At 41.1% G+C, this 13810-nt stretch overlaps 1 protein-coding gene across 1 annotated transcript in view; it reads right to left on the bottom strand.

Annotated features, from left to right (window-relative positions):
- TRAF3IP2 (TRAF3 interacting protein 2) overlaps positions 1 to 13810 on the bottom strand; it is a 47104-nt gene that overhangs the window by 13413 nt on the left and 19881 nt on the right. The window contains exons 3-4 of the mRNA XM_055432865.2: positions 5899 to 6088; positions 1140 to 1318 (exon numbers count right to left, since the gene is read on the bottom strand). Coding sequence (XP_055288840.1) covers positions 1140 to 1318; positions 5899 to 6088 — 369 coding nt within the window. The remainder of the gene's footprint in view (positions 1 to 1139; positions 1319 to 5898; positions 6089 to 13810) is intronic.

Genomic DNA, 13810 nt, shown 5'->3' with positions numbered 1-13810 from the left:
GTAAGAATACTAGAGTGAGTAGCCATTCCCTCCTCCAGGGGACCTAGGCTCTTGTTTTTGAAGCACCTCTCTCAAATGAGAGGATGTTCAATGGTCATATTGACTCATTTAAGCAGCCAGGCATATTGATGGCACTCAATATATTTTCTTCTCGACACATAATATTCAACCAATTCCTCTGTAAGAATTTTAGAACTCCCTTTATAGGTTATGGTAAAATTAATATGCTCTATACACTGATATCCAGACTATATCCCAACATTATCTGTTCTCCAGAAATGCTCAAAATTTAAATGTATAAGATTTTAAGATTAAAACAAAAATTTTTTTAAATAAAAAAGTTGTCATAGAAATCTTTCAGAGCCTTAAATGACTAAAGAACATTGATTCCCCAGTTGGAATTAACAAATGCAAAGGGCTAAATTTTAAGTTTAGTTCAAAGCAGTGCCTAGATTTGCAAAGGGCTTATTAGAATTATGGCAAGCACAACAGAATATAACAATTTCATAAGTGGTGACTGTTTTCTTAAGATTTCTGGAACTTACTGTCCCGACTGACCTTCATATGAGAACATTTTGGTGATATTTCAACATTTCTGGTTCTGGCTGCAAAATGTGGAAAAAGCATCATCACCTGACACTTAGTCGAATGTTTCTTTAAATAAAAGGCTTAGTTTGCATTTGGTTGTACAGCAGTATGGAGAATGTGAGACTGGTTTTTCCAAACACGATTGCTCATTCCTACAGGAAATGACCTCGTTCTTGAAGGGTGCTGCTAATTTATGGTGAGACGCTAGGTCCCTGGCCAATACCACATGGACATCCAATCAATTTATCCAGGGACAAGTCCACTCAAGAGAATCATTTAGAAGAGGGAGAAAGCATAGGAGTTATTTGTTGTTGGAGCACAGTTGTAGAAAATCTAGTGGTAAGCACTTTGGGAGTATTGCAGGTAGTGTCAGAATCACTACAAACATTCACACAAAATCCTGTTTAGTTTTTAAAAAGCAAAAAAGGACATTTCATTTCACTGTGTAGTATGTGAGAAATATCCAAGATTATAGATGAAGAATCATCAAATACTCTCAAAGTGTAAGACGTGACCAAGACGAAGGAAAAACAACATTGCAAATAACTTACGCAATTCTTCTGGCAAATTGCTTGTTTTCAGAGTTCCTCTGGCTAGAGGGTGACTTGGGGGTCTAGGGACAGCAGCTGGCGATGGAGCCTGGGGATCCTGTGGCCCTAACTCGGCATGACACTCCAAGGACCCCTCAGGAGCACCACCTCTGTTAGGTGGCTGGTTATACAGCTGGTCCCTGGAAAGGAATACATTGACAGTAAATGTTCATGTTGCATAAAGGCAACCCTAGAGGGACAGAAAGCCTTTCATGACTGTGGGTAATACCAGTGAGTTATCTTTCTTCTGCCTCCATTTCTTTTCTGAGCCAGAAGGACAAAGGTTTGTTGTTTTTTTTGTTTTTTTTTTTTTCCGCAGAGTTTTTGTCAATAAGCAGTTCAGCCAGCTGGCATTTGTAAGGGCCTGTGCTTGGGGTCAAAGAGGGAAGCAGGATTTGATTTCTGAATTTAAGGACTGTATAATGGGGAAGATAATTTTTATGTTCAGGTCAGACAAGACCACCAACAAAACAAAGTAATATAATGGGTGACATAGAAGGTTTGATGTTTAGGCATTCAGATAAAAAGACAGAACTTTAAGCTCATAATAGATAACATTTGGTCTTCCCTGGTGGCTCAGACAATAAAGAATTTGCTTGCAATGCAGGAGGTACAGGTTTACTCCCTGGGTCTGGAAGATCCCCTGGAGAAGGGAATGGCTACCCACTCCAATAATCTTGCCTGGAGAATTCCATGGACAGAAGAGCCTGGTGGGCTACAGTCCATGGGGTCGCGAAGAGTCATAACCAACACAACAATAGATAACATTTACTTATGTATTAAAAGATAGAAAAGACCATGTAGGTTTAAAAGTATCTACATTGTGGGGTCTCTTTGCTGGCCCAGTGGTTAAGACTCCTTGCTTTCACTCTAGGGGGCGCAGATTTAATCCCTGGTCCAGGATCCAAACTTCCACATGCTGCATGGCACAGCCAAAAAAAAAAAAAAAATGTATCTATGCTGCTAATATTTCACAAATGAAAAGTTTTGAAGACCTACTAAAGACATTTCTACCATATTATCATATGGCGTCTTTATTATTATGTTGGTCACCAGTATTCCTATGAACAGTCTGCTGAGAAGAACGATCAGATGCACTTGTGTGAGATTTGGAAGGTAGAATGACATGCAGACCATGCTTCTGCCACTTCTGTGGTTTCTGTTGGTAAGTGCTGTCATGGGGTGCACATGAGGAGGCCTCCCAGTGTTCCATTACAGCTTCACAGTGTCAAGGGAAGGGCATGGGCATCGGTATTTTGCCAGTGCAGATCTTATAGGCGTGGAATGTTTCCAATAGCTTCGGTGGCAGCTTCCTGATTCTGGTTGGTGCTGGCAGCATGGCCTAGAATGGAGAGCCCTGTGGTGACTTTCTGGCCCTCTGCCTCTCTGACCAGGCCAGAGGAAGCAGTCCCTCTGGTCCCCTGCTCTGTGATGTTGCCCTGGGACCATTCCTGGAAGCCCAACCTAAAACCTCCAACCTCCAATGTCATAAGCACCCAATTCCTTATATTAAATCCCCTCTGTTTATAGAGTTGTTTCTGTTTTCTGTAACTGAATTCTAACCGCTAGGGGGACTAAAATTGTGTCTATAATATTTTATTTCTTCAAAAAAATATGAAGTAAATGTGGCATTGTTATCATTTTAAAAAATCTAGGTAGCGGGAACAGGAATGTTGCTTGTTATGTGTTTGTAATTGTTTTATATTATAAATTTTTTAAAAAGTTTTGAATGTAATATCTATGTGTATATGCCTAGTTTTAGTGGATTACTGCTTATGCTTTCATATTTTTACCCAAAAGAGTAATCAAAAAATTCTGAAAGTCCTATGTAACAAGATTTAAAATTATGCAAAATCTCAGCTATGCTATTAATATATTTCTAATTGTGGTGTTTGAGGAAGTTATTTTTATTTTATATTAAATAAAATATAGAAAAAATTCTACATAATATGCCTTCATCTAATGGGGATCCAATTCCATATTCTTTTTGCATTAAGTGCCTTTGTACCCAAAATTACTTAGTTGTTTACAAAAGATGATTGTAATTTGACAAAGCTTCCCAGGTGGCGCTAGTGGTAAAGAACGTGCCTGCCAAGGCAGGAGACCTAAGAGACATGGGTTAATTCCTAGCTTGGGAAGAGTATGGTACCATGCTCTTCCTTGGAGAAGGGCATGGTAACCCACTCCAGTATTCTTGCCTGGAGAATCCCATGGACAGAGGAGCCTGGAGGGCTATAATCCATAGGGTCACAAAGAGTCAGACACGACTGAAGCGATTTCATGCATGCGTGCTCATTTGACAAAGAAATCCTAAGGCCTTGATACTATTAAAAAAAACTTTCATGTAAAAACAATATCATGGAAAGTAATGACAGACTAATATTTCTGTATTAAGGTTCTCCTTCCAAAGATCAGCAAGAAGAGAATTAATCTCATTGCCTGAACTTACTTTTCATTATCTTAAAATGATAAATCCTCGGAGACCATAGCAGGCTTTAATTGATATTACAAAAGCAATTACTCTGTACTATTTACAATAAATAAATCCAAAATTATTTCAAAATAAAAGTTTATTTTAAAAATTACAATTGCCTCTCCTATTCAACACTACACATAGAGATGCTTAAATTTTGTTTTCTTGGAATTTTAGATTGCTTTCTGCAAGAGTGCTGATCTGACTTTAAAATCATTACTTAATTCAATTACTTAAATTCCATGCAATTTTGTTTGTAAGAAAAAAATAAGGCATCTGTCTGCAAAGAAAATCTGAGGGTTGTTGGCTTTTGAGTGAAGAGGAAAGGTACCTTATTTGCCATTGTAAATAGAGTAGGCTTTTTTTTTCAATACACTTTTTGAGCTGATTACCTATTTCTACATTTCTGGAAAAAAATTGTTTCAATAAGAGGTTCATATCTCATTCTGTCCTCAAAATGGAATCTAGATTTACTTTGAGTGATAGATAAAAGTTGTGCTTGAGCAAGAGCAAATGTTTTATCTACTCTCTTTCCAATTTTGTCATAAATTAGGAAGCTCCATTTACATGAGGTTTCCTGGTATATTTTAGATCTATAAATGAAGAGAAAAAAACGAAACAAAACAAAAACTTGAGGAGTCAAAAAAGAACAATGAAGAGAAATATGATTAAAAGATTAGACAATAAAAGTCAAGAAAAGCCAAAATCATTTTTCAGGAAGAAATATTGGAACGACCTAATAATGGTGTTAAACATGAGTGAATGCTTTTATTACAAAATAACAGTTGTTTTAAATTTCTATTGAGAACCAATTGAATTTAAAATTTCAAAGTAAGAAATGGACTTAAACAGGTGTAGAGACTAGGGATATAAAAAAGAATTTTGTAGCCTTGAAAGTCAGTCATAGTGAAAATGAAAACCTATTTCTTGATCCAAAAGGCCAAGAGATCTGGAAGTAAAAGCAGGTGTGACTTAGCATCTTAAGAGCCTTTCCTTCAAGGGCATTTTGACTAGTCATCAGTGGCTTCATGTGTCTGGTGAACAGATTTTTATCACACAGCTTCTGTTTCCTCCTGACCTGAAAAGTCTATGTGGGGTGTTCAACTGTGTGACTTGGTCACCAGCCTGCGTGGCAAAGATATAGAGTTCTGATACATATTGATCACCAGACCACCTGACCTGCCTTTTGAGAAACCTGTATGCAGGTCAGGAAGCAACAGTCAGAACTGTACATGGAACAACAGACTGGTTCCAAATAGGAAAAGGAGTACGTCAAGGCTGTATATTGTCACCTTGCTTATTTAACTTATATGCAGAGTACATCATGAGGAACGCTGGGCTGGAAGAAGCACAAGCTGGAATCAAGATTGCTGGGAGAAATATCAATAACCTCAGATATGCAGATGACATCACCCTTATGGCAGAAAGTGAAGAGGAACTCAAAAGCCTCTTGATGAAAGTGAAAGAGGAGAGTGAAAATGTTGGCTTGAAGCTCAACATTCAGAAAACAAAGATCATGGCATCTGGTCCCATCACTTCATGGGAAATAGATGGGGAAACAGTGGAAACAGTGGCAGACTGTATTTTTTTGGGCTCCAAAATCACTGCAGATGCTGATTGCAGCCATGAAATTAAAAGACACTTACTCCTTGGAAGGAAAGTTATGACCAACCTTGATAGTATATTAAAAAGCAGAGACATTACTTTGCCAACCAAGGTCCGTCTAGTCAAGGCTATGGTGTTTCCCGTGGTCATGTATGGATGTGAGAGTCGGACTGTGAAGAAAGCTGAGCACCGAAGAATTGATGCTTTTGAACTGTGGTGTTGGAGAAGACTCTTGAGAGTCCCTTGGACTGCAAGGAGATCCAACCAGTCCATTCTAGAGGAGATCAATCCTGGATGTTCATTGGAAGGACTGATGCTAAAGCTGAAACTGCAATACTTTGGCCACCTCATGCGACGAGTTGACTCACTGGAAAAGACTCTGATGCTGGGAAAGGTTGGGGGCAGGAGGAGAAGGGGACGACGGAGAATGAGATGGCTGGATGGCATCACCGACTCTGTGGACATTAGTTGGAGTGAACTCCGGGAGTTGGTGATGGTCAGGGAGGCCTGGCGTGCTGTGATTCATGGGGTCGCGGAGAGTCAGACACGACTGAGCGACTGAACTGAACATATTGATTACATTGGCGTCATTGTTTTTCATGTTAAAACTGTCTGAAGTTTGGCCCCATCGGTTGTACTTACTGATATCCGGGGAGACCTGGGGGAGAGTAGTGTCTCTGTGGAGGCCTCTCTTGGTCCCAGGGGCTGGGAAAACTCCGGATGACCTTCTGCACAGGGTGCAGGCCTCTCACATGGGCTCCAGGTAGGGCCTGCCCAGGTAGAGCTGGCTGGATCACTTGCTGGTAGGCTGCTCGAGGGTAGCCATGGCCATCTGTAGGTGAAGACAGCAAAGAACACAGGGAAGACTGACTGTGGCTCCTTTGCGTGAAAGGAGAGGTAAGCTCAGTGCAAACTTTTGTCTTTATACCAACTGAGGGTTCCATATGTCATTCACCACCTCTGAGATGTTTGCCACATTTCTGTATCATTCTCTTTATCGTTCTCCTAAACAAAAACATCTGTGAAATCATGAGTTTAATGTTTTAAATTGGAAAGACAGAGCTCCACATAAGTCCCTGTTTAAATAAGATGCAATCCAAACTGAGCTGATTCCAGCCCCACAGCTGATAAGGATCAGGATTTGGAGGGCATCTTTAAGAATGGGGAGGTAGGGCTATAGAGAACCCTTTGGTCTAGGATAAGCTATACCACCAGGTTTTGCTGTTATAGCCTTCCTGGGTCAGGTCACATGCATTCCAAGCGGTCCAGATCACCACTATTCCTACCATAATTGCCCAAGTTTTAAAACCCAAGGCTAGGAGAAAGTATCCTCATGATAGCTACAGAATCACTACTTGCTCATTTCCTTCCCTGGAAAAACACACCCACACACGCACATACACCAGTTCCTCTTTGCTGCTGTTCAGTTGTTAAGTCGTGTCTGACCCCATGGACTGTAGCATGCCAGGCTCCTCTGTCGTCTACTGTCTCCCAGAGTTTGCTCAGATTCATGCCCATTGAGTCGGTGATGTTATCTAACAACTCATCCTCTGCCACCCGCTTCTCCTTTCTCCTTCAGTCTTTCCCAGCATCAGGGTCTTTTCAAATGAGTCAGCTCTTCGCATCAGGTGGCCACAATACTGGAGTTTCAGCTTTAACATCAGTCCTTACAATGAACACCCAGGACCGATTTCCCTTAGGATAGACTGGTTGGATCTCCTTGCAGTCCAAGGGACTCTCAAGAGTCTTCTCCAACACCACAGTTCAAAAGCATCAATTCTTCGGCGCTCAGCTTTCTTCACAGTCCGACTCTCACATCCATACATGACCACGGGAAACACCATAGCCTTGACTAGATGGACCTTGGTTGGCAAAGTAATGTCTCTGCTTCTTAATATGCTATCTAGGTTGGTCATAACTTTCCTTCCAAGGAGTAAGCGTCTTTTAATTTCATGGCTGCAATCAGCATCTGCAGTGATTTTGGAGCCCCCAAAAATAAAGTCTGACACTCTTTCCACTGTTTGTCCATCTATTTGCCACAACGTGATGGGACCAGAGGCCATGATCTTCGTTTTCTGAATGTTGAGCTTCAAGCCAACCTTTTCACTCTCCTCTTTCACTTTCATCAAGAGGTTCTTTATTTCTTCTTCACTTTCTGCCATAAGGGTGGTGTCATTTGCGTATCTGAGGTTTTTGATATTTCTCCTGGCAATCTTGATTCCAGCTTGTGCTTCATCCAGCCCAGCATTTCTCACGATGTACTCTGCATATAAGGGACCCTCAAGAGTCTCCTCCAGCAGCACAGATTGAAAGCATCAATTTTTCAGCACTCACCCTTCATTGTGGTCCAACTCTCACATCGGTATGGGACTTCTGGAAAAACCATAGCTTTGACTAGATGCACCTTGGTTGGCAAAGTGATGTCTCTGCTTTTTAATGTGCTGTCTAGGTTTGTCATAGTTTTCCTTCCAAGGAGCAGTGCCTTTTAATTTCATGACTATAGTGACCAACTGCAATGATTTTGGAGCCCAAGGGGAAAAAAATATGTCACTGCTTCCACTTTTTCCCTTTCTATTTGCCACAAAGTTATGGGAATGGATGCCACGATCCTTGTTTTTTGAATGTTGAGTTTCAAGTCAGCTTTTTCAATCCCTCTTAGGAAGAAGTAAACGAATGAAAACTTGGCTCATATCCCTGGGAAGTAGGGAAGCAGTTGGCAACACCTCACAACTGTCTCAGTCCTGTCTTGCTAAAGGCCATGTGCACTTGGGGCCAGGCAGTTATAACAGGGCAGGTCTTAGAGCAAAGCCAGTCCTTGCATCAACTCACATGAATTTCTAACCTGGGAGAAAGTTAGCCCCAGCCAGGCCCAGGAGTAACAGAGTCAAAAAGGATTAAAGCAACTAGCCTGACCCGGTGAGAGCAGAGAAGTGAGGGCCAGCGGAGGGATGCAAGGAACCCAGGAAGGGTGGGGGAGGAAGGCTCTGAGGGAACTGTCCAGATCCAATGGGGCTCGAGTGTGGGAAGTCTGAGTGGCTGGATGCACGTTGGGTGAGCTCAGCCTGTAGGACTGGAGAGAGGCACGTATAACCCCCCCCAAAAGGGCCATGTGGACCGCCCCATGAGCATGTCCTAGGGATCCAAGCATTGCCACCTCTGCCCAAGTAAGAACTTGGATGATCAAGCAGGCATAGCTAGTTAGGGCAAGAAGGAACCTTGATATTCAAAAGATCTTTACTAGTCTTTATTCTTCTTCTGATTATAAAAGTAATAACCGATTTGCCTGTCATGTAGGTAGGATACTTGCAGGGAAGTAGGGTGAAACAAAACTTGCAAGCGAGCAAGAAATAACAGAAAAAGCAGGTCGACAGCACCAGGATGTGGAGGGTGAGAATGTGGTTAAGATTTTTATTCTTGGTTTGCTAAATAGTCAAGAACCGTCTAGAGGAATATGGCCTCAAGTACAGAAGACTAACAATATGTGTGTTCATTAGTGTGGCCACTACCGGGTCCCCACTGTGTGGCTCAGGAAACTTGACTGGGTGACCCTAGAAATGTGCCCCAGCCAGTCTTCCAAGCTTGGCCAGATTCCCTGGATTCGGTCTATTGTCTGCTTTGACCTGTGACACAAGGATCCTTGCATCCTTCCTCCAGCAAAACTGACCACACCCCTCTGAACACAACTTGTCTTGCAGCCCTGACCGTGACCTTTGCCCTGCTCTTGCTTAGGCCTGGTCATGATATTTGGGGCTTAAGGAAGGGGAAGATGATAAAAGGATCTGCCTGTGCCTACCCGCTGGCTGACAAAGACCAAAGCTTGGACGGCATCTCTAAGAATGGGGATACAGGACCACAGAGGCCCCTATGATCTAGAACAAGATAAAACAAGGTTTTGTTTTGATGCCCATCCTGGTCAGGTCAGATAAGTTCCAAGGGCTCCACCTCACCAGCTGGAGTTTCAGGGCCATCGGACTGGTCTCTCTTGTTGCTTTTTTCCCCAACTGTTGCTGTTGTTCAGTCACTGTCTTGTCTGACTCTTTGAGACCCCATGGACTATAGCCCTCCAGGCTCCTCTGTCCACAGGACTTCCCAGACAAGAATACTGCAATGGGTTGCATTCCCTTCTTCAGGGGATCTTCCTGACCCAGCGATTGAACCCATGTCTTCTGCATTGGCAGGTGGATTCTTTACCACTGAGCCACCAGGAAAGGCCCTTTCCCAGCTACAACAGAGCAAAAAGTGCCATTGCCATCAGGTCATTAGGCAAGAGCTAGCCATGTTTTTAGGTGAGTCTTGTATGGATAGACCCTTTACAAAGCTAGCTATAGATACAGCCCTCTAGAGATTTCCTATTGCATTTAAAATACACCTTGCGTGAATGGGGTCCCTGCCCTTCTTGATTTTATCTCCCACTACACTCTCAAAAGTTCAGCAAGCCCCAGCTACCCTGGCTGTCTTTCTTCATCTCGAACACCAAGCTAGTCCCCACCTCTGGGAGCCTGAGTCTGCCATCCCCTCTGCTCAGAGTGTTTTATCCTGTATCTTTACAGATCAGCTTCTTGGCATTCAGGGCTCAGCTCAGATCTCATCTGTTCACCAGTTACTTATCCCATCTCACCACTTTACTTTCTTCCTAGCACTTTTCATGTTTGTGTAAGTAAATATGACTCCTACTTGTCAACTTCTTGCCTGCCTTGCCTCCTAGACTCTAAACTTCGTAAAAGCATGCACTGTTGTCTGTTTGCCACATCTCAAAGCACAGTACCAATACCTGGGGGATGCTCAATCTATGAATGAAGACTGAAGAGTTACAAAGTCAACTTCATACATACGCACAAGCAAAGCCATGTAGGATGGCACAATCTGCGTTTTAGGTCTTGGGTCTTCTAGGGAGTCTATTTCTCATCTGCTATCCATCTGGGGTATTTTTCAGTGTCTCCTTTGGAGGTAGGAAGAAGAAAGAAAAGGTAAAAGAGCAACTGTGCTAGTGGCCTTGAAAGTTTTTAATGCTTGGAGCCATTCTTGCTTCCCATATCCATTAATAAATGGCTAATAAGGTTTTATTTGCTTTAAAAGGACTACCAAGCTCTAATCATAGGGTTTGTTTCTTTTCCAGAAAGTGTATGTTACTGCTGTTAATCAAAAGCCTTTGAAGCAAGGTCATATGATTTCAAACAGATTATTTCTCACACAACATGTTTTTGTCTCATAGCAACAAATCATATCATTAAAATCACTAAGGCATGAGGACTGTTTGATCAGCTGTAACTCTTGTTTCTGAAATGGCCACCTGTGATAAAAACTTACAATGGTTTATGTGAGCAGATGAAAATGATCCACCTCAATTTTAAAATTAGGGTACTGACAAAATAGTTCTCTATGCTGTCTTTTGATTGTTTATAACAAAGAAATATTGAGTATTAGAGGGTCAGTCAAAAATAAGATTTCCTTTATAAGTGGAACTTGACTGGTTCCACCAGAATTTGGCTGGTTGTGTGAAGAGGTTGCAAAACAAAATCTACATTTTCAGATAAATGAATGTCTTTTCATTGCTTAAGTTTTGATAGTTTCCTTCTATTTTGACCAAGGCTTGCTAGTTTAGTTGGGTATGGTATATGTAATAATGGCTAATATTTACTATTTGTTACATGCCAAGTACTGTTCTAAGTTCCTTATTCAGGATTATAGAGTTCAATTTTTTGCTTTCCTGAAGATGGAGTTAAACTGAGTAAAAAATCCAAATTCCATATCACAGTCCTTGCCTCCTTCATTTTCTAGCATATCATTCTCTCACTGCTCACTCTGCTCTATCTCCACTCATTTGCTTTCAGTACACTAACGATACTAAAGTCCTTGCTTCCTGGGCCTTCTCATCCTTTAGATTTCAGCTCAAAATGTGTCCTCCTCAAAGAGGCCTCCTCTCACCATGCTGTTAATGCTTGCTCTAACACCTGGCTGTTTTTTTATAACGTGTACTCTTTGTTATTTTGTTTGCTGATTTCTACTAATCAGTAGACTTATCTCCAGTAGACTATGAACTCCATAAGGACACGGTGTTGTATCCACTACTGTACACCCAGTGCCTAGTATAGAACTGAGCAAATATTTGGATAAATTGATGAACAAATGAGCAGGTCTGTTTCTAAATCCCAGTGACCTCCTTTCTTTCCTCTGCCCTCCCATAAGACAAGTAAAGAGATGGCCTTTCAAAGGCTTGAGATCACAAAGCCTCTACTCAAAATTAGAGAATCACTTCTTTTTCTAGGAAGTAGGGAACAGATTTCTTTTTATTCATTCAACAAACATTACTGAACTTCTATGACTAGGCATGCAATGACTAGAGATAAATAGGCTATAGTTCTCCTGAGCTGCTCAAAATAAATCAGGAGAGAAAGAGAAAATCTGTTTGTCTGTGAATGTCTGTTTTGAAACATAAACCCACACTCGTTAGTGTATGAGTAGGAGACATGCAAGCCAGCAGCCACCTACACGGTAGACTTAAGAACCACTCCCCAAGATATTTCCCCCAGAGACTTGTGCTCTGTGCCTAAAATTCCATCAAGATGTATTCTGTAGAAGATGGAGACTAGAAGGTGGTGGGGGATGTGATAGACAAGTGATTTGTTAGCAGAATAACTCCTAGATTCTGATGCAGTGTTCATCACAGAACAAAAATACAAATCTCGCACAATCATGCATGGCTGCCCAGAACTGTATGTTACTCGTCAATCTTATGATCCTCTTGGCTTGGGTTACACACGGTCTCCGTGTTACTGGGCTTTGACCACTTGGAATTTGTAAACCAAATCCTAAACGAGGTTTTCCACTTATCAGTCAAAACATTCAACATTTTTCTTCCTTATTAAGAATGATATTAAAAGAATTTATGAGGGAAAAAGTAAAATGTGATTTCCAAGTTGTCAAAAAAAACATGATGATATAACACAATCGGTTTAGCCAGGAAGACAAGATGGCCAACATAAACTGTTACAGGAACTCCCCCAGCTGTAAACAGCTGTAGTTCCTGAAAGGGACTGCCTTTCTTTATCATCTCTTCCATCTGCTTTGTTTTTCCTTACTTTTAACTGTGCATGCATTCTAGCACACAAATAATCATGTTTGGGGGTCTATATGAGCAATAGTGAGCATGTGTCCACGGCTTTATTTTATTCAGTCTCTTTGGTATAGAAAGCAAGAATTTTACAGTAAGATAAGAGCACTTTAGACTTAATACATTTTTTTTCTTTTTCCCATTTATTTGCGTCAAGGGTTTTATTTGATTGCAGAGCCATGACCTCCATTCTGGTGACCTTCAGAGGAAGGATTTTGAGGCAGTAAGAGGCTGACTCCTCTGGGGGATGATGCGGAAGGAAAGAAATAGACTTTTCCACTTTTGTTTTCACCTGCTTTGATAACTTTTTTTTTCTACATGAAAGGAGTAACCATTTGTGCTTTAACTTGCAGGGGCTAAGCTGTGCCATTTGCATGATGAGCATTTATTTATATTTTCAGTAACAGATGAGGAAGTAATGCTCTTCTGAAGCTGAGTAGAATCATGTAGCCATGGTTTCCAACTGCAAGAGCATCGCTTAGGTGAACAGCTCTTTTGAAGTGGTTTTGTTGGCAATTAAGTGCAGTGATAGCCCTGACACAAAACTAAGCATTTATACACCTGCTTTAAATGCTTAAAATCTGTGCCAGTGAGAGGGATCTAGAAGTAGAGGGGCAATCTACAGGGCTGGGCTGCGGGATCTATTTAAATAATAGCAATAATAACTAACAGCTGCTAGTTATTGAGAGCTTACTACGAGCCAGCCACTTTCCTAGTGTCTTTAATACATTATCTCATCTAATCCTCACAGCAACCTTCTTGGGAGCCACTGCTATCAGAGGCTTCAGAAATATTCTGGGTTTGCAGTGGACAAAATATAAGCACTGATTTTCCCAGGCAAAACCAGCCCAACCCTGACCCCAGGGCCAAGGCACATGTGGGGTGATTTAGGGTGAGCCCACACGTTCTCATTTCCTTTTCCTTTTTTCTTTTTAACTTTTACTTATTTTTTACATTATAACAGTAATGCCCGTTTGCTATAACAAATTTAACAGAAGTACAGAGAGTTAGAAGAAAAATCTCCCTGATTCTCCTAATTCCTTATTCCCCTCCCCCTCACGATCACTGCTAATGGTTGTGGCCATCTTCCAGTCTTTTTCATGCCGTTTTTAAACATATATAGTTAAAAAAATAGCATGTATGGGATCCACATAGCATGCTTCTCCTTTAATCTTTTCTATGTCAGAGTGTAGTAACAGGTACCTAATAGTCTATTGTATAAATAAATCACAACTTATTTACAATAATTTATATCCTTTATGACATAACTTGATAATTATTTATAATAATTTCCCCCTTATTGATAGGCATTTTAGATTTTTTATTCTTACACTAATGCAACAATGCTTTAATAAACGTCCTCATTCATGTATTTTTACATGCTAATTGAATGTGTCTATAGAATAGATTCTTACAAGTGAGACGCTGGGCCAAATAGGACAC

The sequence above is a fragment of the Moschus berezovskii genome, chromosome 10 (genome assembly GCF_049115385.1).
Source record: "Moschus berezovskii isolate FMDL1 chromosome 10, NW_MosBer_1.0, whole genome shotgun sequence".
NCBI lineage: Eukaryota > Metazoa > Chordata > Mammalia > Artiodactyla > Moschidae > Moschus > Moschus berezovskii.
The sequence above is the reverse complement of the archived record's forward strand: the minus strand, read 5'-3'. Positions and strand labels throughout refer to the sequence as shown.